This window comes from Equus quagga, chromosome 12 (assembly GCF_021613505.1).
Source record: "Equus quagga isolate Etosha38 chromosome 12, UCLA_HA_Equagga_1.0, whole genome shotgun sequence".
Taxonomy (NCBI): Eukaryota; Metazoa; Chordata; class Mammalia; order Perissodactyla; family Equidae; genus Equus; species Equus quagga.
Window position 1 is genome coordinate 95,629,005 of NC_060278.1, and position 27,644 is coordinate 95,656,648.

Here is a 27,644-nt window from a genome sequence, read left to right on the forward strand (position 1 = left end):
GGCAGAGAGGGCACCTGGGAGGAGGCAGTGGGAGGGCGGAGGGCGGGGGCCGGGGCTCGGCCCAGAGCCTTTGGGGTGGGCATCCTGGGCAGGGCAAGTGGCTGAGGTGTGGAGGGGGAGGATGCGCCTCTCCAAAACCCTCGTCGACATGGACATGGCTGACTACAGTGCTGCGCTGGACCCAGCCTACACCACTTTGGAGTTTGAGAATGTGCAGGTGTTGACGATGGGCAATGGTAGGTGGGGGCAGGTGTGCCAGTTGGGGACAGGTATGCCCAGGGTCTAGGAGTGGGACTTTGGCACTCAATTTTGGGTTGGGAGTAGAATGATAGAAAATGGCAGGTTGGGCCTATAGGTGAGCACAGTGTCGCCAGGTGAAGCAGATGTGCCCAGGTACAGCGCCCAGAGGCATTCTGGGGGAGGGGAGGCCTGCAAGGGCAAATCTGCAGCAAAAGTAGGTCCCAGGTATTCCTGCCAGGTCCTTGCGGTCCCTCAAAGCTGTTCCTGCTCAGCGTGTCACTGGGAGTGGGAACATGATGGTGAGCTCCCTCTTGGCATCCAGCTCCAGTAACTGGGCCCCACATGGCCAATGGGGCCCCTTCTTGAACCCCTTGGGCCTGGGTCCAGAGAGATGGAAATGTGTGTTCTGTCCCTGGAGACGGTGGGTGGAGGGGCAGCTGTGTTTCAGGGTGTCTTTGGGACTCTTCTGGGATGAACGCCCCACTTGGAGAAAGTGGAGCTCTCAGGGAAGTTTTGCTAAATGGGACGCCAATCAGCAGCGTGTGTGTTGTGTGTGTGTGTCGGTGTGTGATGGCGACCTGGAGTGCGTGCGTGAGTTTCCGTGTAAGCGTGCAGATGGGTGGTGCGCTGTGTTGCAAACAAGGGCCCCCTGGGACTATTTGCATGTTTGTGTTCATTTGTGTGTGCCTGTTCTGTGTCTGCTTCCGTTTGCATTTGTTCACTGAGTGGGTGTGTGTTTGCTGGTGTCTCTGGGGTGCGTGTGTTTGTCTTGCTCGTGCATGTAAGCAGCAGGGAGTGTGTGTGCCTGTGGATGCGGATTTGTCGGTGCGCCCTGGGCATTCTCTCTCGTGCCCTGTTTGTACCCGTGTGCACGACCCTGCGCTGGGGGTCAGGGCTCTCTGGGGTGCATGATTCTGCAGACACAATGTGCAGGTTCTTTGACGATGCCATTCGCTGAATGAGATTCCCGTCAGCGGAACGTCTGCTGTCTCTGAGCAGATTTGTCACCTGTGTGTATCTCCCGCAGGTTTATACATCTGCTCCCACATCACCCAGAGCACCTCTGAAGTGGGGTGTCTCCTCCACAGGGAGGTGGGGGAGGGAGGAGACCTGGAAGCCAGGAAGCTTCTAGAGAGGAAGGGCCCTAACTGGTCGCAGGCCAGCCTCAGAGGAGAGGTGGGTGGCAGCTGGCCGAGGTCAGCCTGCCACCTGCCTTCCTTCCATGGCCCTGCAGCATCAATCGAGGGCTGCGAAGCTTGTGTTCAGTTGGGCTCAGCCAGAAAGAGGTGAGTGCCCTGCCCGTGGTCAGTGGGCGCTGCTCGTGGGCAGTCTCACCAGCTGCCCACCTGCCGCTGCCGTCCACTCACTGGGTGACTTTGGGCACATCACCTCCCCTTTCCTGGCCTCTGTGTCTTCTACAAAATGGGCTTACTCACCCAAGGCCTGCTGGCCAGCCGGCTTTTAGGAGTGTCTGGGGGGTCACGTGAGAGAACAAAGGAGAAAACACACAGGAAATGGTAAACAAGGAGCTGCTGCCCTAGGCGGAGTGTCGTGTGACCCCACAGGGACACTGTGTGCTGTCACATTTCTGGCCACCGCCCAGCCCCAGACTGCTCCATCACCACTTCGGAGCCCGCACCTCCAGCTTCGAGGAATCACATGCACCAAGGCAGAGGCCACAACTAGGTGTCCCAAAGACAGGACAGCCTCCAGCTCTGGAGCCAAAAAGATCTGGGCTCAAATTCTGGCTTAGATGCTTCCTACCCGTGGGAACTCGGCAAGCCATTTTCCTCTCTGAGCTTCTGCTTCCTCCTCTGTAAAATGGGCATAAATAATAGCACCTGCCTCCCGGGGCCGACCAGAGGATTAAGGTAACAGTGCCTGAGTGCTCAGCACTGGTACCTGGTCCTGGCCCTCCGTGGGTCATCTCAAGAACTCCGAGCATCTGTGAGAAAGGTCTGCATCCCCGCTGGAGTTTGAAGTGGTCTGAGAGTTGGGGTTATGTTTTGCGTACATCCTGGGCTGGTGGCTTGAAGGCCCCCAAGGAGAGCTCCCCACCCATCCTCTGTCCCCAATTCAGAAGCAGCAGCAGTGTCCTTGTTTATCAGAGGCCCCAGCAGACGCCCCAACAAGGGCAGCACTGGCCAGAGTCATCCAGCACACCTGGGCGGTAAAGCTAGCTCCTCTACCTAACAGCAGTGTGATGATCCTAGGCAAGTCCCTTGTCCTCTCTGAGCCTCGGTGTTCTCACCCGGAGAGTGGGGCCAATCAGCTGACACCAGGAGTGAGATGATACACTTGGCAGCACCCAGCCCATGCTGCCCAGGGAGCCCCTTCCCCCCACCTCCACTTGAATGGCCCGGAGTTGTGGGGTCAGCTCTCCCCAGGGGTCGAGGGAGGCGAGGCTGAGGGAGAAAGGGCACCAATGCAGCTTAACAATTATCCTCGTCTCCAGGAATAATTCACCAAGTGGAGGGGGCCATGCTCCTGCGCGCCCTGGGGAGTCTAGGAGATGTTCAGCCAGGTGATGGCAGAAATGAGATGCGGAGGTGTCCACATGTGCGTGGAGGCTGGAAGTCACCTGCTCCAAGAGCTTTCTTCTGCAGAAAAGTTTTTATTTCACAAACGCTGATATAGTGCTTATTCTGTGCCAGGCACCTCACACATATTGACTCACTGAATCCTCATAACAGTCCTAGGGAATCATTATGCTCCCCGTTTGACAAGTGAGGGAATGAAGGAGTGGCGAAGTAAACTAACCCAGCCAGTGTCACGTGGCGAAGAAGTGGACAAGCCGGGCTTTAACCCTGACAGAAAGGCTACAGAGCGTGTGCTCTTAAGTACAGCGCTAGCCCCTCTCCAGTTCTTAGCTGGATGTTCCCTAAGAATTCAAGGTCAGATTCAGGGTGTCCGTGAAAAAACGTGTGTGTGGATGACTTTGTGCAGTGTGCATAGGCATGCATTTTTCTGGGGAGATGGTCCAAAGTGGTTATCATCTTCTCCATGAGGTCATGCAAGATTTGCATCCAAGAATGGGTTCAGCTGCTGAGATTAAAAACAAAAAAATTAAAAAGAACCCGACCAGTTGAACTCCCCAGTTTCATAGTTAGAGAAACCGAGGCCCAGGGAAAATTGAAGTAGGAAAAGGAACTTGCCCAAAGTCACAGGCGAGTGAATAGCACCCAGGACCCCCAGCTCCCGGTTCCAGATCTTTGCCACCTGCCTCTTGTCTCCCTCCTCAGGTATATATACATGCGGTAGCTTTTGCCTCTGGGACAGGAAGTGTTTGAGAAGTGCCCTTACCATGACCCTCCTAGGAGGGCAAATGGCCACTGTCCTTGGTGCAGTCTTCGCATTCCCTGGGAGAGTTTGCAGAACCCCTGGGTACCAAGCTGAGACCCATTTAGCCCTGGTCACTCCGTGAGAAATGGGAGATGGGACCTGGTTCTGGGCAGACACTGGGAGAGTATTCCTCCCTTCCATGCCCCCTCTGCCCAGTCAATCAGGGTCTATAAGGGTTGGATGAATTCTAGGAGGTGATCAGGTTTTCATCACTTCCCAGAGAAAGCTGGGGCTAGCAGTCTCCACCACAGGGAGAAGCAGACCTTCACCAGTGACTCTGTGAAGTCAGTATCACAACCATCCCTAAGATATAGATGCAGAATGGAGGTTCCAACATGCCAAGGGACCTGCCCAAGGTCACTGAGGGAGTGGGAATGGCACCCAGGTCTGGCTGAGGCTGAAGCCCTGGGGAGATCCCCAAAACACTCATATTGGTTCCTGAATCTAAACCACCAGGAGAGGGGGGCTTCTGGGAGGTGACTTCCCACCCCTCCCGAGTCCTCACTCTTTTTCCTTCTGGTGCAGACACATCACCATCAGAAGGTACCAACCTCAATGCACCCAACAGCCTGGGTGTCAGCGCCCTGTGTGCCATCTGTGGGGACCGGGCCACAGGCAAACACTATGGCGCCTCGAGCTGTGATGGCTGCAAGGGTTTCTTCCGGAGGAGCGTGAGAAAGAACCACATGTACTCCTGCAGGTGAGGAGCCCCTGCTGGGGGCCTTGATTTCTCCAGCTGGGAAATGGGTCCACTTAAGCTAATGTTCCCCAGGATCTGTCTTCTCCCTGACTGGGTCCCAGAGGCATCTGCCCTTCAAGGCCTTCAAGCCTCCTCTGGTTTCTTGGGCCATGTGGATTCAGATGGGAGCAGTTATTCTAGGAACCTCATTGACTGATCATAAAACTATTGGCTGCTCTTTATTGAGCACTTACTATATGCCAGGCACCATACGAAGTCTTCACGTATATTTCACTGTTCCTACAAGCCCATCATTATTCTTCCCATTAAGCAAATGAGGATCCATGAGGCATAGAACCAAACCTCCTCTGAAGCCTCAGAGGATGGGGCCCACACCCCAACCTGGTGCTTTTTCTGGGGCAAATAGAAGATTGGCTCCAGGCCCTTCACCTATTCTAAGAGCTTCCCGCGGCCTTGGGATCCCTCCTTCGAGAGCATCTCCCTTTCTGAGTAACAACAATAATAAAAAAGCAGCAGTTGTCAGTTATGAGGACTTGCTGTGCACAGACACTGTGCCCAGCCCCATCGTGTGTCAGCTCGTTTTCACCTGTCAACCCCCCTTGAGGTGGTTACTATTATTCCTGTTTTATAGATGAGGAAGCTGTGGCTTGGAGAGGGCTAGGAATTTGCCCAAGGTCACGCAGCTTGAATCAATGGCAGAGCCCAAGCTGACACTCAGGGCTCCACCCATAACCACTGAGGAGCACTACCTCTACTTATATCCACCTCTAGAGAGTGGCTTATGTGGACCAAGTACTGACGCCAGGCCATAACCCAATGCCCACTGTGGGCTCTGAGCTTTTATAGGACCTGGTGGAAACAGCAGGGCCCTGGGACTCAAGGGGCAAGGATTCCCAATTCAGCTCTCCCACCAGGCTGAGTGATCCGGGGCTGCATGTCGCCTCTCCGAGCCTGTTTATCAGGACTGAGTTGGACTCTGGGAGAGTCCGTGGCGCCTTTCTCATGGTTAGCATGAAAACTCCTGGGATGAAGCATTAGAGCAAGGAAGCTGGTGACCAGCCAGATGGCAGGGGTTCTAGTCCGGTCCTGGGACGGGGAGGGCTGTCCCTTCTCCATCTAACCATCCCAAGCCCTCCCCAGATTTAGTCGGCAGTGCGTGGTGGACAAAGACAAAAGGAACCAGTGCCGCTACTGCAGGCTCAAGAAGTGCTTCCGGGCTGGCATGAAGAAGGAAGGTGAGCCTCCGCCCCCACCCCCACCGCCCCGTGGCCCCACCTGCACCCACGGCTCCCCGACAGGCAGTCATTTACAACTGTGGCCACGACTTTATGACTTGGTGACTGGCTAATGGCTGAGAGGAGGGAGGGCCTGGAAATCTGACCATAGGGAGGGGCTGGGCTTGGTCTTGAGAAAGATTCAAAGAGATAAGCTCCCACTCTCAGCTACTCGGGTTCCCAGCAACCACCACCCCCGCCTGCCTTCGCCACTACGAGGCAGCCAAGGCGGGGTTTTTTTTCTTAGCATATATTTCAAACCTTAGAAAGAGTGTGGAAAATGACATTACAAATGTCCATGTACCCGCCCCCCCAAGGCTCAGCAAACGTGGTTGGAGGGGGGCAGTCCTATTCCTGAGCTTCCTGTCCTGGGGCAAGTGCCCACTTCCTCAGTCTTTATTCTCCAGTATGAGGTGATCCAAAGTGTTCATGTCCTAGGGAATGGGAACAAGGCATCAGCCTCATCCTGAGGGGAGCACAAGGGGAAGACTGGAGCACAGCACACACTGAGGTCTGGCGCGGCCTCCTGCTGCCAGCAGATAACAGTCATTGGGCTGGGCTTTTCCACCACTGATAGCTCCTTTCATCCCCATGACAACCCTATGTGGCTGGCAGTACGGTATTATTCCTCTTTTCATGAATGGGAGAACTGAGGCCCAGAATGGTTCAGCAACTTGCCTAAGGCCGCACAGCTGGTCAATGCAAGATCTGAGGTTTGAACCCAGAGCTTTGCACTTGAGTTCAGTGCTGTGTAGATGATACCTCAACGCTGCCTACGTTACACCCTGCAAACCTGAGGAACACTTAAAGTTTTCCCAGTCCAAGCTCAGGAAGCAAAAATCCTTCAACTGCTACTCGAGTAACTTGATTTCATTCTCAGATCTCTTCATCTCCCTCTCCCCTAAACACAGCCTGCCCAGCTCTGGGCAGGTCTCGCCCCCAGACCTTCACTTCTCGCCCACAGCTGTGGCACACCAGCCAAACCCTTGGTCTGCTACTGTACAAACACACACACACACTCCCTACTCCACCCCACAGCAGGAACCTGGGACCCAGCCCCCTAGCCGCCGGAGGAGGAACTCGCCTTGGGCAGCCTCTGCTCCCCTGTCTCTGCCTCTGAGCCCCCATTTTCTCTGCCCCCCCCCCTAGGGAATGTCTTCTGTGTCTGGTCCCTACGGGGCCTGGGTTTGAGCTCATGAGGCCTGATGGGAGACCTGGGCCCGCTGATCTGGATGAAGCAGGGAGTGCTCTGCAAGGCCCTCTCCTGCTCTCGGCACAATTCCAGCATCCAGACCTCAGTGGTTCTCAAAGTGGGGAGGGGCTTTCTCAAAGGGCAAGTGTCCCCACCTCTCCCCGACCCAGTTTTCAGTGGGCTGGGGCCTCTCTTACCCCTTCTCACCTCCAAGTTGGGAGAAATGTTAGGAATGGCAGTGTGACATTTGCATGAACACGGGAGGCAAGACAAAGATTGAGACCTGCGGTCCGAGGCCCTGACAGTCGATGGTTCTAATAGTCAGTCACTCTGTTACCCCAACAGCCTGTGACTTTAGGTTCGAGACAATGAATCTCTCAGGCCTTGTGACAGGCGGGTGGGAGAAGGGTTGGCAGCACCCCCCTGAGCAGTTGGCTGCCTTCTGGGGCTGTATGCGGCCTGATCCTGCACCTGGTCAGTCTTTGTAATGTTTCTCGTTAAACACCGAGAGTCATTTTCACGTGTGTCACTTCAGGGAAGTTTCTGCCACTTCTGGACTCCAGTTTTCCCATCCATAAAATGAGGGGGTTGATAATGAGCCCTTCCAGCACTGCGAGTCTAGCTATGTACTCTCTGGTCTCCCTTCACGAGTACACGCTGCCCAGCAGGACACGTGTGTTTGTCCCCTGGTCCTTCTCCTGAGCTGCCAAGGAGGCAGCAGGCCCGTATCCCGGCTCCTGGGAGGGGAGAGAGAGTCCCAGGCCCTTCTGCCTCAGCTCAGCTTTGAAAATAGCCATTGCTTCTTGGCTCGGGGAAGGTGGCATTATGCCAGGAGGATAGGAGATCTGGCTGAGGGCGGGCGAGTGTGGGCTGGTAAATGTTGGTGCTTATTTACATGCCTGGGTTAACCGGGAGTTCGTGACACGTGCAGTCACCTGGTTGCTTTGAGGGTAGGCCAGGGGAGCAGTTGCCACTGTGGTCAAGGCTTGGGAAGCAAGGGTCTGGCTAGTTCTCCCTGAGTCTTGCAGTCCCAGCACCCTCCTCAGCCTGGCGGGAAGTTCCCAAAGCCAAGAGAGATGCTCATGGAAGCTTCAGTGATCAGGAGAGTTGGAAGGAATTTTTCATTTCTCGTCCTCAATGGCCTTAGGAGGATTTGAGAATTGAAACCCAAAAGTTGCCCCTGAGGACAGGAAGTCATGGGCTACAAACATAGGCTTTGCAGACCAGCCGGGTGTATACGAGGTCATCAAATCCACCCCTCCCTACTTTACAGATGGGGAAATTGAGGCCAGAGAGGGAACACGATTGGGTCAAGGGTGGAATCAGGACTAGACTCAGACTCCCCAGAGCTGAGCAGACCCCAGGCTCCCTGGATTGAACCCGGGACTGAGAAGCTTAGGAGGCATCCTCTCTGGTCTAGATTCCTGAAACTTCCTCTTGACCACAGGCAAGGGCTCCAGATCTCACAGCCCTCTAAGTCTTGGCCGCAGGATACTCTATAGTGTCCACAAGTGGGTTCCCTGAAGGGACAAAGACTCTGGAGAGAAAGCTGGGGGTCAGCGGCCCAAAAGTAGGTCGCAAATTCCTTCCTATAACAGGAGACCAGGAAGAGAGCCAGACCCAGGACCAATGTCCGGCTCCTGCCATCAGAAACCCAGCCCAGCAAGCAGGGCCGGGGTGCAGGAGGTGTGGGGTGGTGGGGGGCCAGGGGCCGCCCACCTGATGGGCCCTTCCTCAGAATCTGGCCCAGCCCCCTGCAGGCCCCCATCCTGGGTTCTCTGGGAAGACAGGCTCATCCTCCTCTCCGCCTCTGCCCGGGTCGGTTAATGTTCAATAGAAGTTACATTAGGTCCCCGACCCTGCTAATACTGAGCAAACATTTGGAAAACATCATTCCGTGACTGAGCTCGCGCCGCGCTGATAAGGCCGTCCTAACCTTGAGGAGCCCAATCCGCAGCTGCTGACAGCAGCCCTTTCATTCGGCCCGCCTCCGCCGGCGCCGGCAGGGTGCGGGGAGGGTGCGGGCCCGCGGGCGGGGCTGGGAGCTGGCCCGTCCAAGGGGGTGGGACTCAGGAGAGGAGACAGCTTGCCTGGGACTTCTTTATATGCCACCAACTCCGGGGCTCTGTTTCAATCATTTGACTTTCATTCTCTGATTTCAACAATGCGTGAAATCAAGAGAAAGTTGAACGGCTGGGATGTCAATGTCCCATGGAGACATAGAGCTTCCGCCTCCTAAGAAGCGGTGCTCGTCTCGTCCAGCACCTTCTTTCATTCACTCGATAAGGATTTATTGAGCACCGACTGTGTGCTGGGCTCTGTTCTACCAGAGGAACAAAGTTCTGGCTCTGGATCTTTCCTTCTCCTAGAGAGACAGAGAGTTAAGGAAGGAACAAAGAATTCTACAGTAAGTGCCAAGAAGAAAAATAAAGCAGGATAAAAGGCAGAGCTTAGGGAGGAAATGCCACACCAGACAGGGTGGTCAGAGAGGGAGTCTCTGAGAAGGTGGAGATGGGAGTGAGGTGGAGGAGAAGCTAAGCCGTTTGAGAGAGACAATTCCAGGCAGTGGAGCAGTGGCGGCCAAGCCCCTGAGGGAGAGCGGCCGGGTGCGTCCACGGAACGCTGGCTTGGGGCACTGGAGGGGTCTGACCTGAGGTCAGTTTCAGCCAATCCCTTTGTCCTCTGAGAGGCGCACAGACTGTACGGACAAGGCCAGAAGGACAGAGACCAGTGAGGAGGGCCCGGACCACTCCAGGGGAGAGACAGCAGGGCCCAGACCAGAGTGGGAGCCATGGATCGACTTTGTAAGGATTCCTGACCATTTGGGGTGCGAGAAAGGGAAGGATAGCAGATTCCTGTCCCTGAGATGCAAGAGGCTCCCAAGGAGCAGGTTTGGGAGGGAAAAGCTTAGAGATGGGGAAACTGAGGCCCAGAGAGAGGATGTGATTCCTACCAGCAACCACCGACAGGGAGCAGCAAGTTCCGGAGAGGAGCCCAGCTCTCCTGCCACCTCGTCCTCCCTCCTTCCAGCGTCAGCAAAGCCTCATTCCACAGTGAGGCCTCTTGGATTTTAAGGGACGAGGCTGGGGCAGCAGAAGGTCCGTCTCACATCTTAGGCTAGGACTCACCCAGATGGCGACACACAGCGGGGTGTGGGGCCCTGGTGGACAGAGGCCCCAGGTCTCTGAGTTCCTGGGACAGAGCCCGGCAGTGGGGCAAGAGGGAGACAGAGCTTTCCCTTGCTGTCCTGAGAAAGTTAGTCTGGAACATGCAGCTCCTGCTGATGGACGAGACCACCAGGGCGGGTGGGAGCCTTCAGATCTCCTTGTCCAGGCCTCTTCTTCAGAGTGCGGGAAGCCCTGGGCCATCTCCACGTCACCCAGAGCAATGCATTTTACTTACTTTACACACTTTCTTCTGGAAGAAAAGGGACCCTTTTCTAAAACAGAGCTTGAAAATCTGTCATCTGGACAGATCCCCTCTTCGGTATGAGTATTGACCCACCCTAAGCCCTCTGCCAAGTCATCACCACTTTGCATGCCTCCAGTGACAGGTGGATCACTCCTGCAGCCACCCCATTGTGTTGGGGGCAGTTCTGTTGCTTGGAAAGTTGTTCCACAAGCTGGGTTAGAATCCATCTTTCCTCATTCCCACATGCTGATCTGGGCTCTGCCCCCGGCCACCCCCCTCCTACTCCCACCTCCAAGTGCGTTTTTTGCTCCAGGACAGGCCTGCCGTCTCTCTTTCTGGGTTGAACGCTCTCCCCTGGCCCCTTACCCACTCCTCATCATTGTAGGACAGCCCTCCCCCCACGTCATCCCTGCCCTCTCTCCTCACCTCTCTCTGCCTCCTCACAGCCGTCCAAAATGAGCGGGACCGGATCAGCACTCGCAGGTCGAGCTATGAGGACAGCAGCCTGCCCTCCATCAATGCGCTCCTACAGGCCGAGGTCCTGTCCCAGCAGGTACCAGGGTGACCCCACCCACCTGGGGCAAGAGGACCCTCACGCCGAAGAGGAGTCTCACCTCCACCCCTGTCCTCCCCAGCCAGGCCTTGGAGCAGCAGCTAGACGGACCCTTCTCTATCACAGAAGGGAAACTGAGTCCAGTGTCATGCAACCAGTTTAGTAGCAAAGACAGAACTTGAATCCAGGTCTGGCACTCTGGGGCACTTTCTAGTTTATCCCGCTGCCTGCATTCTGCAGGCCAAGCAGAGTCTTGGCTCTCACCGAGGGCCTGAGATCAGCTTAGCCCCAAGGAAACAGCGTAGTGGACAGAGTAGCAAACGGGCCTCAGCCAACCCCTTGCTTTGTGACCCTGGGCAAGTCACAACACCTCTCTTGGCTGTGCTTTCTTCACCTGTCAGATGAGGATGATGATTTTTGCCCTGCTTCTCCTCGAGGGCCGAGGAGTTCCTTGGGGTTCTAAGGCGTTGATGGAGGAGGAGGTGGGGAGCAGGTGAAGGCCCAGAGGGAATGAGCTCTCTTCCCTCACATCTGCCTTCTTCAGCATCCTCCCTTCTGTCTGTTTCCGCTGAGCTTCCTCCAGAGCTGAGAAGGGACTCACAGCCCATCCCCCCTTCTCCAGACAGGGAAGCTCTCTGGGGAGGGGGCTCTGTGCAGGAGACAGAGAGTGTAGGCAGGGCCCAGCCATCCCCAGCATTTTCCTTCCTCTCCCCCAGATCACCTCCCCGGTCTCAGGGATCAACGGAGACATTCGGGCCAAGAAGATCGCCAGCATTGCAGACGTGTGCGAGTCCATGAAGGAGCAGCTGCTGGTGCTCGTCGAGTGGGCCAAGTACATCCCGGCTTTCTGTGAGCTCCCCCTGGACGACCAGGTGAGGGCGGACCTGGGCTGTGGGCAGTGCGGGCCCTGGGCAGGTGGGTCCCGCTGGCCCACCTGGGGTGTAGCCTTGGACTGGTTTGATTTTATTTAACAAAACACACATACTGCTCATGTGTGCCTGCAGCTGTTTAAATCACTGTACAAATATTAACTCCTTTAATCCCTCCAACAACCCTATCAGGTAGATATATTATTATTCCCATCTTATAGGCGAGGAAACTGGGGCACAGAGAGGTTAAGTAACTTGCTCAAGGTCACACAGCTAGTATCCAGAACAACTGGGATTAGAACCAGGCAGGCATGCTCCAAAGTCCAGGCTCCTGGCCTCTGTACCACGGCACCAGACGGCTCTCCCGGGGGGATGTTGACAGGGGCCCAGGGCCAGGGATCAGGAGCTCTGGGCTTGAGCCCTGGCTCTAAGACTGGTTCTCTGTGTGATCTTGGACAAATTCCTTCCTCTTGCTGAACCTCAGTTTTCTCATTTGTAATGTGGGAATTATAATATCAGCCTCAGGAAGTTGTTGGGAGAACCGAGGACATTACCATTTGAAAAGCATAAATCGAGTCATGGAGTGGCTCCACAGAGCCAGGCCACTGCTGCCTCCCTGAATGTCAGTTTCTTCCTTGTGTCCCTGCAAGATGGTTTAACCTAGCATTTTTTTTTCCCTAAAGTACCTTCTTTGGAGTACCCAAATTGTCCCAGGGGAGAAAAGGGGCTGGGCGGAGGGGTCTGATGACAGGCAAGTGTCTACATACTGCAAATGGCAGCTCCTGCCCAGGGCACGGGTACTTTTGCTGTCTGGGAAAGGAGAGCTGGACTGGCCACCTTCTCAGCTCTGAGGGAGCCTCGGGGCCACCAACGGACAATGCCCCTGACATCAGCTCCTGGTGCGTTTGCTTCTCTGCTTTGCACATTTGCGCAGAAGACTGGTAATGCACGTCAGCGTGTTAAAATTTCTGAGAAGTCCCGCAGGCAAGGCAGCTTCGAACTCTGTGGACCCCAGGCTCCTCAGACTCCTCTGATGCCTAGACTCTCTGGGAGCCATACCAATCAGTATGCCACAGTGGGACACACTGTGAAGCCACTGGATCGGCTGGTCCTCACCCTCACACCCGGGACTGGATGGGACGCCCTCTCACATGGCTGCCTCCCCACTTTGGGAGGGATGACGGGGCAGGGACCTTGGCTGAGCTGCACCCGCTTTCTCCCCTGCCCCTCATGTTCTGGCCCTGGTCCCCTCTCCTGGAGAGTCTGCATTAATGTTTAATCTCTTCTGTTCCTTCTCAGGGGCTCAGCAGGGCAGCAAGACACCCCCAAGCTGAGCAATTGTTAACCTCGATTTCCCACCTGAACCTCCCTGGCTGGGGCTCAGAGCATTCTCAGAGAGCAGTGATGGGTGGCCAATAACACGGGACAATCATTAACACCCCCCACCTGCCCACCCCCAGAACAGCCACCATGTCAGGGGGCTGGACCTGGGGCCAGGAGGGTTGCCAGCTCCCCATTCATGGTGTAGAAGGAGCCCCTCTTGCCTGAGACACATGGGGCACACCTGGGAGAAGTGGGAGCGTGGTCCTCCAGAGGACCCCCAAATCTGCCGACATTGCCCAAGCAACCACCCTCCAAGATTGTTTGCTTCTTGATTTGTTTTGGACATCAATCCATTGAAACCTGGAAGGCTGGGTAGCATTGGCTAAGGGGACTGAGACCTAGAGAGGGAAAGCCATTTGTCCAAGGTCACAGGGCAAGGCAGCCACAGAGTTGGGATTTGATTCCGGGTCTTCTGCCTCTCGGTTTGAGAGCCACTGGGGTAAGTGACGAAAGCCCTGCACAGTGCCTGGCGTACAGGAAGTGCTCAGTGACAGGCGTCCTTGGGCCTCTCCTGTCCTGGTCGTGCAAAGTCAACCCTTACTTCCAAGGCTGTTGGCCATCTCTGCTCTTTCCTGGTCGTCCTCACAAAGTTTAACCACGGGGGAATAGACGAATATTTATTGAGGGCTTACTATGTACCAGGTGTCTTCCATGCCTTAGAACAAGTTCGCTTCCTTGGAGAGGCCTCCTCTGACCTCCCATCTAATACAGTCGCTCTGGCCCCATCGCTCTTTGTCACATAACCCTCACCTTCCTTTCTTCCTCTCTCCCTCCCTCCCTCCCTTCCCTCCTTCCTTCCTCCCTCTCTCCCTCACTCCTCTTGCCTCTTTCTCTCTCACTCTCTCTCTTTCTTTCCCTTCCTCCCTCCCTTCTTTCCTTTTCTTTCACTGTTGTGTCCCCACTGTCTAAAAAATATCTGTCACTTAGTAGGCACTTAACATTTGATGGCTGAAAGAATGAACAATCAAATGAATTAATGAACAAAAGCATTTTACTTCCTAGTTTAGCCTGCTAAAAACTCTCCAAACTCCCTAACCTGACCTTGCAGATAAGATCCTTGAGGCCACCAGCCTGCTGCTGTTTTTACTGGCCCGTCCTTTGGTCCTCATGCAAGCACTAAAGCAGACGGTTCTGAAAGGGCAGGTGATGTCCTCCTGTGAGCTGCCTGGGTCCCTGCCTCGGGCTTCAGTCTTCAAAGGCTGCTTTGTCCTCTCTGGAGGGAAGGGGTCTGTCAAGCTCATCCCTGCCAAGAACCAGTGCTCATACCTTTGCCTTGGGAACCAACATCCAAGTCCAAATTCTTGTCGCTCACTCTCAGAATCCTAGAATCTTGCAATGTTAGGTGGGCAGATGCCCTGGGGATCTTCCGGAGCAGTGATTTTGCAAACACAACCGCACATCAGAATCAACTTGGGGGCTTGTTAAATACGGATCCTTGGCCCACCCCATACATACAGAATCAGAATCTCTTGTCATAGGGCCTAAGAATCTGCATTTTTATAAAATGCCCTTCCTAATCTTCTATAGCTGTTCCATGGGTAGGAATTCAGGGCCCACAGTTTCAGAACTTTTTGGGTCATAGATCCTCTTGATAGTCTGATGAGAGCCTTTGAGCCTTTGCTGAAAAAAACACAGCCAGAATGTTGTTAGTTTCTCCAGGCACACAAACGAGGTCCAGAGGGGAGCGACAACTTGCCCAAGGACACAACAGTTCAAGCACAGAGTCAGCCTTTGGTTTCCTGGCTCTGAGCATGTGTTTCCCCCCTTCCAGGTTCCTACCGAATCTTTACCAGGTCCCTGGTTTTATCCGTACGGGAGGGAGGCAGCAGTTTTCTGGTGCCCATTTTGTAGTCCGGGCAGGTAAAGGCAAGGGAAGCATGAAGCTGCCTTGCCTGGGTCCATGGGTTGGCTGGGAGCAGCCTTTCTGGGGTGCAGATGCCTTCCCAGGGGTGCAGACTCCAGACACCATCCCTTTTCTTTCAGGTGGCCCTGCTCAGAGCCCACGCCGGCGAGCACCTGCTGCTCGGAGCCACCAAGCGATCCATGGTGTTCAAGGATGTCCTCCTTCTAGGTGAGGAGGCCACCTGCCCAGCCAGGGCTCTGTGGAGAACATGCACAGTGCGGAACGCACCCAGGCACAGGGGCTTCCCATGGTGGCAGGCAGGGGCGGGGGAGACGGATGAACAATGGCATTGTCCGTGGAGTTTCCACTCAGGTGCAAGGAAATATGGATACAAGGAATTAAAGCTCCCAGCATGAAAGTGAGAGTACATTCAGGGTTATGCCCGGGATTGCCCGTGTAGTCCGTGCTTTCTGTAGTAGGAGCAAGAGGCAGCCAGGAATGGCGCGCCTCCCCAGCCTGCGTCACCCGTGCCCTCACGCACTTTTATTTAAATATTTATTTATCTTATTAATTTATTTTTTTAATTTTATTTAAATATTTGTGTAAATACTTATATAGATCACTCTATGGGCCAGATGTTAGTCTGAGTACTTTGCAAACATGAGCTCCTTTAACGCAACAACCCTGAGGTAAGCGCTATTATCTCCATTTTACAGGCAAAATAACTGAGGCACAGAAAGTAACTTATCCAAATATATCTGGCTAGTTAGTGGTAAAACCGGAATTCAACATGGTCCGTCTAGTTTCAGACTCTTGGCCCTTCACCTTGATGCTTCGGTGCCTCCCCCATGGCCCTTGAGTGTCATCAGTCTTGTGGGTCGTGCTGGAGAATGGAGATTGGGTGATGCGAAAGGGTCCTAGAAAGCCAGGCTCCAGGCCCGGTCCAATGACTCTGAACAACTCATTCTTCTAATCTGGCCCTCAGTTTCCTTGTCTGTAAAATGGGCATGACAATCTCCATGGGGCCCTCCTCCCATGGGCACCAGCTGCACTGCAACTGCAAAGGGCAGGGTCTGTCCAAAGCTAGGGGAGAGGGTACACCCAAGGTGGCTCCCCCATCCCCTCTCCTTCCCAACCCACGCAGGAAATGACTACATCGTCCCTCGACACTGCCCGGAGCTGGCAGAGATGAGCCGGGTGTCCATGCGCATCCTCGACGAGCTGGTGCTACCCTTCCAGGAGCTGCAGATCGATGACAATGAGTACGCCTGCCTCAAAGCCATCATCTTCTTTGACCCAGGTACAGTCCACACCTCCCACCCACCCCACTACTCCAGACCCTGTGTCACATGTCTCCTACTGCGTTACGTCCCCTGAGTTCACAACCTCATCTCTTTAGGACAACAACCTGGAGAGGTCATTTTTATTAGCTCCCTTTAACAGAGAAGGAAAATCAAGGCTCAAAGGGTTGATGTGACTGGACAGGACACACTGACTCCGGAGGCTTGGCCTTTTTCTTCCCTTCCTTTTTCTTCTTTCCCTTCCTCCCTCCTTCCTTCCCTCTCCTTCCCTCCTAGCTTCCTTCTTTTCTTTCCTTTCATCTTTTCTTTTTTTCCTTATGTTATCAAAATAATACCTGCCCTTACTTAAAATGCAGACAGTCCTCCCCACCCCAAGGCTCCTGCTAAGACCTCATCCCCAGGGGAACCATTCCTGGTTCCTTTACCTGTTTCTTCTGGCAGTTACCTCTACAGCTCTAAATAAAATGCTAAGCCTTCTCTTTCTTGATTGATCCATCCTGGATCATATTTCCCCTCCTTTGCTAGTTGAGGATTTCACTCTTCTCTATCACCATCCCATCTTTTCTCCCCCATCCTCTTCATATATTTTTATTGCTGCTTTGGTGTCTCTATGGACTGCCTTTATAACGCTGAGTTATGCGCTTGTGCCTTTATTTCTTGTCCTATCCACTGTAGACAGTATCTCCTAACCCTTCGTTAGCAGGATGAAGACACTGCATCCCCATCTTTCCCTTCGGCTCTCAACTCTCCTCTCTCCTTTCCATCTACTGACTCTACCTGCATGTTACACAACGTCTTTGTGCAAAGCTGATTGCATTTCACCATATCAAGATGCCTGGGTTCTAAAGGCTTGCTTGCTTCCTTCCCCCCCTTACATGTTAGCGAGGACCTACTGTGTGCCAGGCAGTGTCCTTAGTGCCAGGCCCCACCTGCATGGAGACCACCTGTAGTAATAATAGTAATGAAGAGGGAGATGACCGCCATTTATGGAGCTGAGCGCTCCACTAAGGCACCATTCTGAACATTTTATGGGGATTATCTCACTTATTATTTGCAACATGGTACCTGTGAGACAGGAATTGTTATCATCCCCATGTTGCAGATAAGAAAACTGAGGCATAGGGATATTGATTAACTGGGCCAAGGTCACACAACCAGGAAATGGCAGAGCTTGGGTTTGAACTTCAGGCAATCCAGCTCTCAAGCCCACTTCTTACCTACCGCACACTATTTCTCATTTCCTGAAGGCTAAGACTTGCAGTTCTGGTTTCCACAAGAGCCTGGCCCGGCCCGTATCCCCTGTGGTCCTCCGCACAGGGCTGCACAGATAGTAGCTGCTAGGTAAAATGGGCGGGACTAGTGATGCTGAGGCAAGGTCAGCAACCTGGCCTGGAGGGCGGGTGACCTAGTACAGCACCTGTCATGTCAGTGGTGCTCAGTAAATGTTTGTTGACTGAATAAAAAAATGCACAAATGTGGCTCAGTAGAGAGAACCCTGGAATGGAAGCGTGGGTGAAATTCTCTTTCTGCCACTTACTTTATCCATAAAAGAGGAAGTTAATGCATAACCTCCGTAAAGGCTGAGATTAAGTGCAGGGTGACCGCTTACGTCCCCTTCTAGGTTAAGGATCTAGAATTTATCCATTGATTTTTTTTTCATTCATTCATCCTTCCATCCATCTACCCACCCCTTCATCTAGTTACCTATTCAACAAATATTAATTAGGCGTGGTGCTGGCTGGTGGATTAAAACACCAAGAGAGACATACGCCTGCCCGCACACGGCTCACAGTCTAGTGAAGAGACAGTGACCTCCTGTGGGATCAGCAGTGATGAAAGAGCCACAGAAATCTGGGGACATGATGGACACTCATAATACAGACTTGGGAGGGCGGAATGGAGAAGGCTTCCTGGAAGAGGTGAAGCCTAAGCTGAGACCCCAAGATGACACAGGCAAGGGAGCAGGCAAGCGGGGAGACGCTATTCTAGGGCAGCAGAAGCAGCGTGTGCCGAGGTCTGCAGAGTGGGACCTCAACCATGAGTCAGGAGCCCCAAGTCCACATCATGGATCTGCTAACGACTGGATGTGTGACCTGGGCCAACTCCTTTCCCTACTCTGTGCCTCAGTTTCCCCATGTGTATTGAGGAGGTTACTAGGTGCCCTCTGGGGTATGTTCCTAAAGTCCTGCCTTCCGTACCCTACTCCCCGCTCCCAGTTCCGCATTGTAGGAAATGTGACAGAAACACTTTTCTTCCTGAGACCAGGAAGCTACAATTTGCGTTAGTGTACTCTGGTTCTTGAGGACCCTGAATCCTTGTCCCGACACTGCTGAGGATGCCTTGTGTGACCTTGAACCACTAGGCCCCCTATCAGGGCCCCATGAGTCAGGGGAGATCTGGGTCCTGACTCCCCAGATGCTCCAGCTGGGCCCCGCTGCCCTCCCTTGGCCGCCCCTTCCTGTTGCAGATGCCAAGGGGCTGAGCGACCCGGGCAAGATCAAGCGGCTGCGTTCCCAGGTGCAGGTGAGCCTGGAGGACTACATCAACGACCGCCAGTACGACTCGCGCGGCCGCTTCGGCGAGCTCCTGCTGCTGCTGCCCACCCTGCAGAGCATCACCTGGCAGATGATTGAGCAGATCCAGTTCATCAAGCTCTTCGGCATGGCCAAGATCGACAACCTGCTGCAGGAGATGCTGCTGGGAGGTCCGTGCCGGGTCCAGGAGGGACTGAGAGGTGGGCGGGGGCTGGGGGGGGGGCCCTCTTCAAGAGGCAAGCCTCACACAGACCTAGGCTCACCTCTCAGCTCCATCACTTCCTCACTCTATGGCTTTGGGCAAATCCCTTAATCTAGCCAAGCCTCAGTTTCCTCATCAGGAAAATGGCGACAATGGTCCATTGATTCAAGAGCATAGCATGTGCCAGTCACTATCAAAAGTGCTGGAGATTCAGCAGAGAACAAGATCTCTGCCCTCCTGGAGGTTGTCTGTGAGTGTGTGTGCATGTGCGTGTACATGCGTGTGTGTATTAAGGCTCATGGGATCAGACAGTAATCAAGTATAAAATAAAGAGAGTTACTACAGATTTTGAAATTACCAGGTAATAGATAGAGTGTATTGGTTGGCCAAGGGAAACCTCTCTGCAGTGGTGACTTTTGTGCTAAGACCTGATGGATGAAAGGAAATAGAACATTTAAAAGCCAAGAGAAAAACACTCTAGGCAGAAGTAACTAATGCAAAAGCCCTGAGACAGGAGAGGTTTGTGTGTTTGAGAAAGAAGGATAAGGTTGTGACATGGGGGTCATTGTATGAGATGAAGATGGAGAGACCATTTTGGGCAGAAACCAAATCGTAAGCATTTGGTCTTGGAGGCCATGGTCAGAAATTTGGATTTTATTCTCATTTCAACTATTGTGAGAAGAGTGAAAATCAAACTAATGTTTTAAACAAACTACTCTGATTGTTGGGTAGAAAGTGAATTTCAGGCAAGCAAAGTGGAGGCGGGAGACCCCTGAGAATGTTGTTGTCTCCAATTAGGGGGAGGATGATAGAAGCATGGACCAGGGCATGACTGGAAATTTAGCAGCAGAGAAAAACTTGATCCTCTATTTGAAGGAGGAACCCACAGGATTTGCCGATTGATCATATGTGGGGAGTGAGAGGGAGGGGCTGAGTCAAAGATGAAATTTTTGCTTTAAGTAACGAGAGTGATGGTGAAGTATAGTCACGTGACACAGAACATTTTGGTCAACGACGGACCACATATACGATGTGGTCCCATAGGATTGGGACCATGTAGCCTAGGCGTGTGGTAGGCTATACCACCTAGGTTTGTGTAAGTACACTCTATGATGTTCACAAATGACAAAATCACCTAACGTCACATTTCTCAGAACGTATCCCTGTCATTAAACGACACATGACTGTAATTTACTGAGATGGGAAAGACTGAGAAAAAACAGTTTGAGGCTGGGTGTGGCGATGGTAGTGAGGGATGAACCACGAGATCTCAATGAAGTTGAGATGACTGTCAGATATCCAAGTTGAGTTATTAATGAGACAGTTGCATGTTTGAGTCTGTTGCTGAAACACAAGCGCAAAGCTCAGGATGAAATGGAGCTCCATGGTGCTCTAGTGATTAGGTACCACGGAAGGAGATGGAGAAAGACTAGCCAGGGAAAAAGGAGAAAAGCCGGAGAAATGCCAAAATTCAAGAGAAGGGTGTGTTTTAAGGACAGCGTTTAGTGGTATTAAATTCTAAAGGACAATGAGGGAGGCGTCCATCGGCTTGGCAACATGGAGGCGCTTGGTGACTGTGTTGAGACCAGTGTCAGAGGCCATGGGAAAAGAAACCAGATTTGGGGGGGGGGGGGGGGTTACAGATTGAGTGAGTGGGAAAGTGAAGAAGCAGAGGTGGGGAGAGTAGACCACCCTTTGAAAATGTTTTACTACAAAGGGGAGCTATGAGGGAGTGAAGGATGATTGCAAGGGCGTGATTATAATGATGGGCGATGGAATCTTGGCTGGACTAAAAGAGAAATAAATATGGGGTGGGGGCCAGTGAATTGGAAGCCTCGAGAGGGTTGAAGAAGTTTTGCAGGGAAGGTACTAGATGAAGTGAGCTGGAAAAATAGGAGAGAGGATCTAAGTGAGGAAGCTTGGACTCGAGATTTTGGAGGTGATGCAGTTCCTGGTGATGTCACGGCCAAGGGCAAGGTTTCTCCATCTCAGCACTTGATAGTTAGGACTGGATAATTCTTTGTTGTGGGGGCTTTTGTGTGCGTTCTTTACCCATATCCCTGGCCTCTAACCACGGGATGCCAGTAGCACTTCTCCAGTGGTGACAACCAAAAGTGTCTTCAGATGTTGTCGAATGTCCCCCAGAAGGGCCCAAATCATCCCCAGTTGAGAACCACTGTCACATGGTAACTCATTTCATTCTCACTTCGACCCTATGAATATGGAGTTATTATGAATCCGGTGTCATTGAGGTCAGGACCAGGAAGGAGCTTGTGCTCTGTTAGCAGATAAACTTGGGTAAAATAATTAGTCTCTCTGGGCCCTGTAATCTCATCTGTAGACTGGGATAATAATGGTACCCACCCTATAGAAGTGTTGTGAAGGTTAAATCATGTCAAACATGAAAAGTGCTATAAAACAGTACCTGACACACAATAGGTACTCAATAATTGATAGCTATTATGGAAACGGGTGTACTTTAGAGGCTTCTGGCAAGCCCTAAGATTCCATCATCTTCATATTAGTGACCATGGCCTATTATGAAACCACATCCTATATGGTACTATCACTCTCTGACACATTTTTTGAAGCAGTGACTGTGCTCCAGACACATTGCTAGCCCCTCAAAAAGAGAAGAAAAATATGCCTGTAAGTGTGATGCTCACAGACACAAGTGGTTATTCCCAAAAGATGGGGTACAGATAAATTACGACGGGAATTACCAGGAAGGAGAAGTTTACTTCTTACTGGAGTGGGGAGAATCAGGAGAGGCTTCCCGATGGAGGAAATAGCTGAGCCAGAATTTGGACTTGTGGACCTGGGAAGGGTAGAGAAGCCATCTCCAGTGGAAGCAACACACGAGCAGAAGTATAGAGAGAGGGAAGTACAGGAAAAGTAGATGATATAAGTAGGTCTATTTGGCTGAAGCTGCCATGTCGGGGACGAGACTGAAAGGTGAGTTGCATCCAAATGGTTGAAGGATTTGTGTGCCAAGGAGCTTTGAGAGCCATTGGTTAAATCCATTATATTAACATGCACTCAATATACTACTCATTATAATATTTAAATGATCTCAGAGCTTCCTTATATGTACCTTGTTTCTTTCAAATCACTTTTGTTCTCTTAGTTTGTTGGGTCCTCTCAATACCCTCATGAAGCCTATGGATAGGAATGGTAAGCCCAGTTTACTAACCTAGGAATAGGTACCCAATGGGTACTGTCAATATTGCGTGGGCAGTTTGATTGGGCACACCTGAGGAAGATGGTCCCCTAAGACCCCGTGGTCCTTATTCCAAACTCTCCATCCTGACTGAGTCCCCTCTCTACCTGCAGGGTCCTCCAGTGATGCACCTCATGCCCATCACCCCCTGCACCCTCACCTGATGCAGGAACACATGGGCACCAATGTCATTGTTGCCAACACAATGCCCTCTCACCTCAGCAACGGACAGATGTGTGAGTGGCCCCGACCTAGGGGGCAGGCAGGTGGGCAACGTGGGCTCTACGGAGGAAGGGGTGAGGTTGGGGCCTAAGAGGGGAGTGAAGAGAAGGTTGGGTCTGGAAGATGGGAACTGGGATACCACAGTTCTCTGTGCTCCAGGGTAGGGAATGAGGGGTGAGACTGTCCATTTGTTAAGGCTGTTTATTCAATGAGGTGATTGACAGCCTCCTCTGAATGAGGCTGTCCTTGGGATGAGGCAGTCCTCTGGATGAGGTCGCCCACTGGGTGAAGATGTCCATTGGGGTGAGAATTCCATTAGGTGATGTTGTCCATTGGGTAAAATTGGTCGTTGCAGTAAGCTGCCCACTGGGTAAGACTATCCATTAGACGATTGGGTGAGACTATTCGTTGGGTGGGGATGTGCATGGGCTAGACTGTCCTCTGAGGTGAAATCTCACAAGAATGTTTGTCATTGGGCAAAGTTCTTCAAAGGGTAAGATTATGATTGGGATGAGACGGTCCACCGAAATAAGATTGCATTTCATTCAGATTATTCTTTGGGAAAGGTGGCCATTGAATAAAGTTGGCTAAGTGGGTCATAGTCAAAATTACCTTCCAAACCTGTGGTGGAAATGGGACCGATGAGTTTCCATTACTTGTCTTCTTAAATATGGAAGAAATGGTATTTTTTGAGCCAGTTAGCTAGACTCTTGGGTCTCATCAACTGCTGCTCTTTCTCTCCAAGAAAGGGTATTCCTGACACATGTCCCGTTATCACTGGGGAGAGTCAGACTTGGACTCTGGTTTGGGAGAAGCCGCCCAATCTCCACGTCAAATAGTGGAGGAGGGGTAGTTGATAGGACCTGAGCACAAGGCTCTAACCACAGAACCTGGCCCAGCCGCAGCCTTCCAGACCTCATGGAACTTAGACTTTAGGATTGAGGACTCAGAAGGTTTGAGCTGTAAGAGACCTTAGACATCATCTAGTTTAATTCTCTCATTTTATAGAAGAGGAAACTAAGTCTCAGAGAGGGGGAAGAGCTTCCCCAGGGCTCTTTGTTTACTCCCCAAGGGGCTGGAATTCTGAGCAACTCCTGTGTGTCTCTCTGTCCCTCCAGCCACCCCTGAGACTCCACAGCCCTCACCGCCAGGTGGCTCAGGGTCTGAGCCCTACAAGCTCTTGCCAGGAGCCATCACCACAATTGTGAAGCCCCCCTCCGCCATTCCCCAGCCGACCATCACCAAGCAGGAAGTCATCTAGCAAGCTGCTGGGGGTCGGGGATTCTGCTGGCCCCCCAGCCCCCTCAGAGAGCCCCGGTGGTCACTTGTCCCAATGAAGGAAGCTGTGACAACAGGGCAGTCCCAGAGCAGGAACGGAAATAGCAAAGAACCCAAGAACTTGGGCTGCGGGTCGCATCCCATTGCCGCCCTGCATCCCCTGCTCTGGATGACGGGGCTTTGACTTGGAGAGACCCCCGGTGGAAAATCCTCTGCTGCCTTGGACAACCTTTCTCTTGCCGAAGCCACTGCCTTCCCCTTCCTCCATATCTACCCCCAACTTCTTCACCCCCAAAGGACAGCTGCCTGGAGACGACGTGGGACCTTGCTTAAACATAGCTCCCTTCCCCTCAGACCAGTACTTCTTCTCTCCTAGTGCTGTCAGAGTGTCCAGACGCAGAGCCCTTTAAGGCTGGGTCAGATCTTGGCACCTCACCCCTCCCTGTTCTGCTGCCCCGACCTCCAGTGCTCCTCTCTTCCCACCCCTGTCACCTTGCTCAGCCGTCCTAGTTTCTCCACAGCCGCCTCCCAGAGGCTGAGGAAGACTTGGAAACGATTCCCCCAGTCATCCCAGGGACATTTTTGAAGCACTGACTGTTGAGAAGGAAGACACACAGCTCTTCCCTTCTTTGGGGACTGGGGTGGAACCCTTCAGGGACCCTTGGTGGGACCTTAGGTTGGAGTTCACGCAGCTGCAGGGCTTCAACAATGCAAGAACAATCCAAGGTGGACAGCAGGGGCTTGGAGGGAGCTGCCATGGTCAGAGAAAGCATCCGGAAAGGGGCAGACTATGCGTCAGGCCTTTAGGGATGGGTTGGATTCCAACTGGTGGAGCAGGTGAGACAGGACATGCCAAGGAGGGCAAACAGCCTGGGCAAGGTGTAGAGGTCAGAATAAGGGTGTAGGAGCGAGGTGATGAAAGACAGGGTTTTCTGGAGCAGAGTGGGCACGCTGGGCAGCATGGGAGCCTTGAATGCCAAGCTGAGGCATTGAGATTTGGGCTCCAAGGCTGTGAGAAGCAGAGGAGGGATTTGCAGTGAGCCGAGCCTCAGAAGCTGAAGCCAGCATTGCGACAGAGGTTGGAAGGTTGGGGGAGAGCAGGGAGATCAGATGGGGGCCAGTGATGCAATCCAGGTGAGAGTGATGAGGCTTAGACATGGAGAAGATGGGTGGAAGAATCCTCAGGTCGGAGTGACATCAAGGAAGAATTATCCCCCGGGGCCTGTCTCATGCTCTTCCTTATTCCCGGCACTGTCTTAAGGCACTTGACATGCGTCATCTCCTTTCATCCTCCCTATTACCCCAAGGTTGTTACAGAAGATGAAATTGAGACCTAAGAGGTTAAGTGATTTTTCTGGAGGTTACACAGGTAGTAAGTGACCAAGTCAGGACTTGATCCCAGGTCTGCCTGGATCAGAACAAGAGCTCTTAACCATGGTGGCTGAACATCTTCTCTGAAAGGACCCCTCTGTCCTCACTGTGATCAAGCTGAGGGACTTCTCGCCCCCTTCACCAACCTCAGAAGCCAAAGCCTCATTCTTCTCAGGAGCCCTGCCCACACCTAGGACAAAGATTGGCCTGAGGATGCGCTGAAGTCCAGTTAGGGTCCAGAATCCTGTGTGCTGATAAACAAGGAGAATTCCTAGTCCTTGGACCCCCTTTCTCTCTTTACTCCCCAAGTCTGTGGGAAGCGGCATCAGGGGTCTGGTTCATGGGAGACACACCAGTGTAGCCTGGCATTCTGGGGTGGGACAGTTTGGGGGGGAGGGCAGGAGAGAGGTAAGAAGGCCTAAGTTTGAGACCTGCTCTGGGGAGAACACTCAAAGTACATTCTGGAACCATTAAACCCCAGGATGGAACAGCCAGCATCTCATCCAAGCAGAATCTTGGTGGCTTTGGGGAAATTCTGGAAAATGCCACTTGCCAGTGTGAATTAAAGGGATGTGTCCTGAGACTAGAGCTGTGCTACATAGGAGGGTGAACAGTTAGACCGGTTACCCCTCCTATGCAGGGCTGACCCTGCTGAGTGGATGGGGGCAGCACCCCAGTGCCCCCAAATTCCATCATTGGTGAGTGTTCTTTTTCACCAAAGAGGCATGAAGGGTATTTGGGCAGTATGGCTAAGAGAAATCTCTAAATCTCCAGTGCTGTCAGGATGGGCCTTCCCACCGCACCAAGCCAAGTCCAGTCCCAGGAGAGACTGTCCCCTGTTCAGAGCTCTCAAGCCTTCCTCAGCCACACCTCATTCCAGTTCCCCAGAAATCCCAGCCAGGGGGCTCAAACTGGTGTGGAGCAAGGTAGGCAAGCTGGAATTGGTCCTCATGGTCCTTCCCAATCTTTGCTACTCCGTGCCCCAGTGTCGTTCAGGCCTCTGTCATGGGAGCAGTGTTGAGATAAGAATTTCCCATGGGGTGGAGTAGGGTAACAGTGTCTTTAACAATAGCAATCTTCTGGGTCAGGGGGTCAGTCCTCTGCCCAAATCAACCCTTCATGGAGGACATCCATTCCACTTTAATCATTTTGTTGCAATGCAGGAAACAAAATGAAGAGAAGTTGACTTTTCTGATTCTAAACTGAGAACACCACATTGGAAAATCTTTTTTTGTTTTGTTTTGCTACCTGAGTTGAGATCCTAAAACATAAAATCTGATGGACTTGAAAAGCACAAGCCCTAAAATTCCTCCACTGAGACAACCCCCTCTCTAGGCGGCTCTCAGAAGCTTCCAGAATCTACGTGGCTTTTCTGGGAGTGGACGGAGGAGAAGGAGGGTTGGAAATGGATGCTCCTAGATTTCTTGTGATGACCAACCCAATTACTTCTGCCAAATTGCTCTGTGATTTGCCCTGATTGGGATGAATTGTGAAATTCACGTCAAGCAATTCTGGAAGTGGTCTGCATCCCGTCAGCCTCTACCTGTAGGTGTGAATGTCATTAGGTCCTCTGCTGACCCCTGAGCTCCCGTCACTGCTGCCTAATGGGGCAAAGAAGCAAAAAACATTTCTTACTCTTATGTGTTTTAACAAAAGTTTATAAAGCGAAATAAATGGCGCCTATGTTTTCTAAGTCCTTGGATGAGTGTCTTTTCTTCCTTTCGAGTAATAGAAATAAGAATGAGAATAGTCAGATGGGCCTTTACAGTGTGCAAAATGCTTTCGTATCCGTTATTGTGTGTTAGTCTTCACATCAAGAGGTAAGCAGCTTAGACATTATTATTACCCCCCCACACACACTTTCTAGATGAAACTGAGGCTCAGAGGAGGTGGTTTTTCCTTGAGAGGCTGAGGTGAGAATCTAACTGTGATCTCCTGATTCTAAATACTCAGTATGGGGCCAGCCCAGTGGCAAATCAGTTAAGTTCGCACATTCTGCTTCCGCGGCCTGGGGTTCGCCAGTCCAGATCCCGGGTGTGGACCTCTGCACCGCTTGTCAGGCCATGCTGTGTCAGGCGTCCCACATATAAAGTAGAGGAAGATGGGCATGGATGTTAGCTCAAGGCCAGTCTTCCTCAGCAAAAAGAGGAGGATTTGTGGCAGATGTTAGCTCAGAGCTAATCTTCCTCAAAAAAATAAAATAAATAAATACTCAGTACGTAGTGAGTGAAAGTCAATCCTCCCTCTTGAAGGCAGGAGGATAAGAGGCGGTGATGGGAAGATCTGGAAGACTGGTAAGAGGGTCTAAAGGTCTGTCATCTACCATCAGGGTCCAAGAGCCCTGTTCTAGGTCCCTTCCAGGGACCTGGGTCAACCTGCCAGCAAGGGGGGATAAGTAGGCATAGGGAAATTTCATAAAAGCAAGTGTTGTTTAAAGAAAGAATAAAAGCAAGGGATGCATTTGGGAATTTCCAGCCTGGTCTGCAGCCGCCTTGGTCCTTTCCCCTGATAAACTAGGTGGGTGGCCTCGTGCCTTGGCTGCCACAGACCACAGCCTCACGTTCACTCAGGGGTGTGCTGGAGCTGGTCTGTGAGAGCCGATTGTTACCCTCCTTTCCCAACTCTCTGTTGGACAGTGTCACATTGTTAGTGGCAGCGGGAGTATTTACACCACAAGAACTGGCAAACGCTGCAAATCAAGGCTTTTTC

General features: G+C 52.4%; 1 protein-coding gene across 2 annotated transcripts; it reads left to right on the top strand.

Annotated features, from left to right (window-relative positions):
• On the top strand, positions 1–26,628 carry HNF4A (hepatocyte nuclear factor 4 alpha). Of its 2 annotated transcripts, none has more exons than XM_046680032.1 (10): positions 1–236; positions 4,108–4,282; positions 5,423–5,517; positions 10,606–10,712; positions 11,429–11,584; positions 14,948–15,035; positions 15,952–16,107; positions 18,576–18,812; positions 22,178–22,330; positions 23,405–26,628. In XM_046680032.1, exons 1-10 carry the CDS (start codon positions 122–124, stop codon positions 23,545–23,547), a joined length of 1,425 nt encoding a protein of 474 aa, XP_046535988.1. In that variant the 5' UTR covers positions 1–121; the 3' UTR covers positions 23,548–26,628. The 2 variants fall into 2 exon arrangements, with proteins under 2 accessions (XP_046535988.1, XP_046535989.1); XM_046680033.1 differs by having other exon boundaries at positions 22,178–22,300.
• Positions 26,629–27,644: the final 1,016 nt, after the last annotated feature.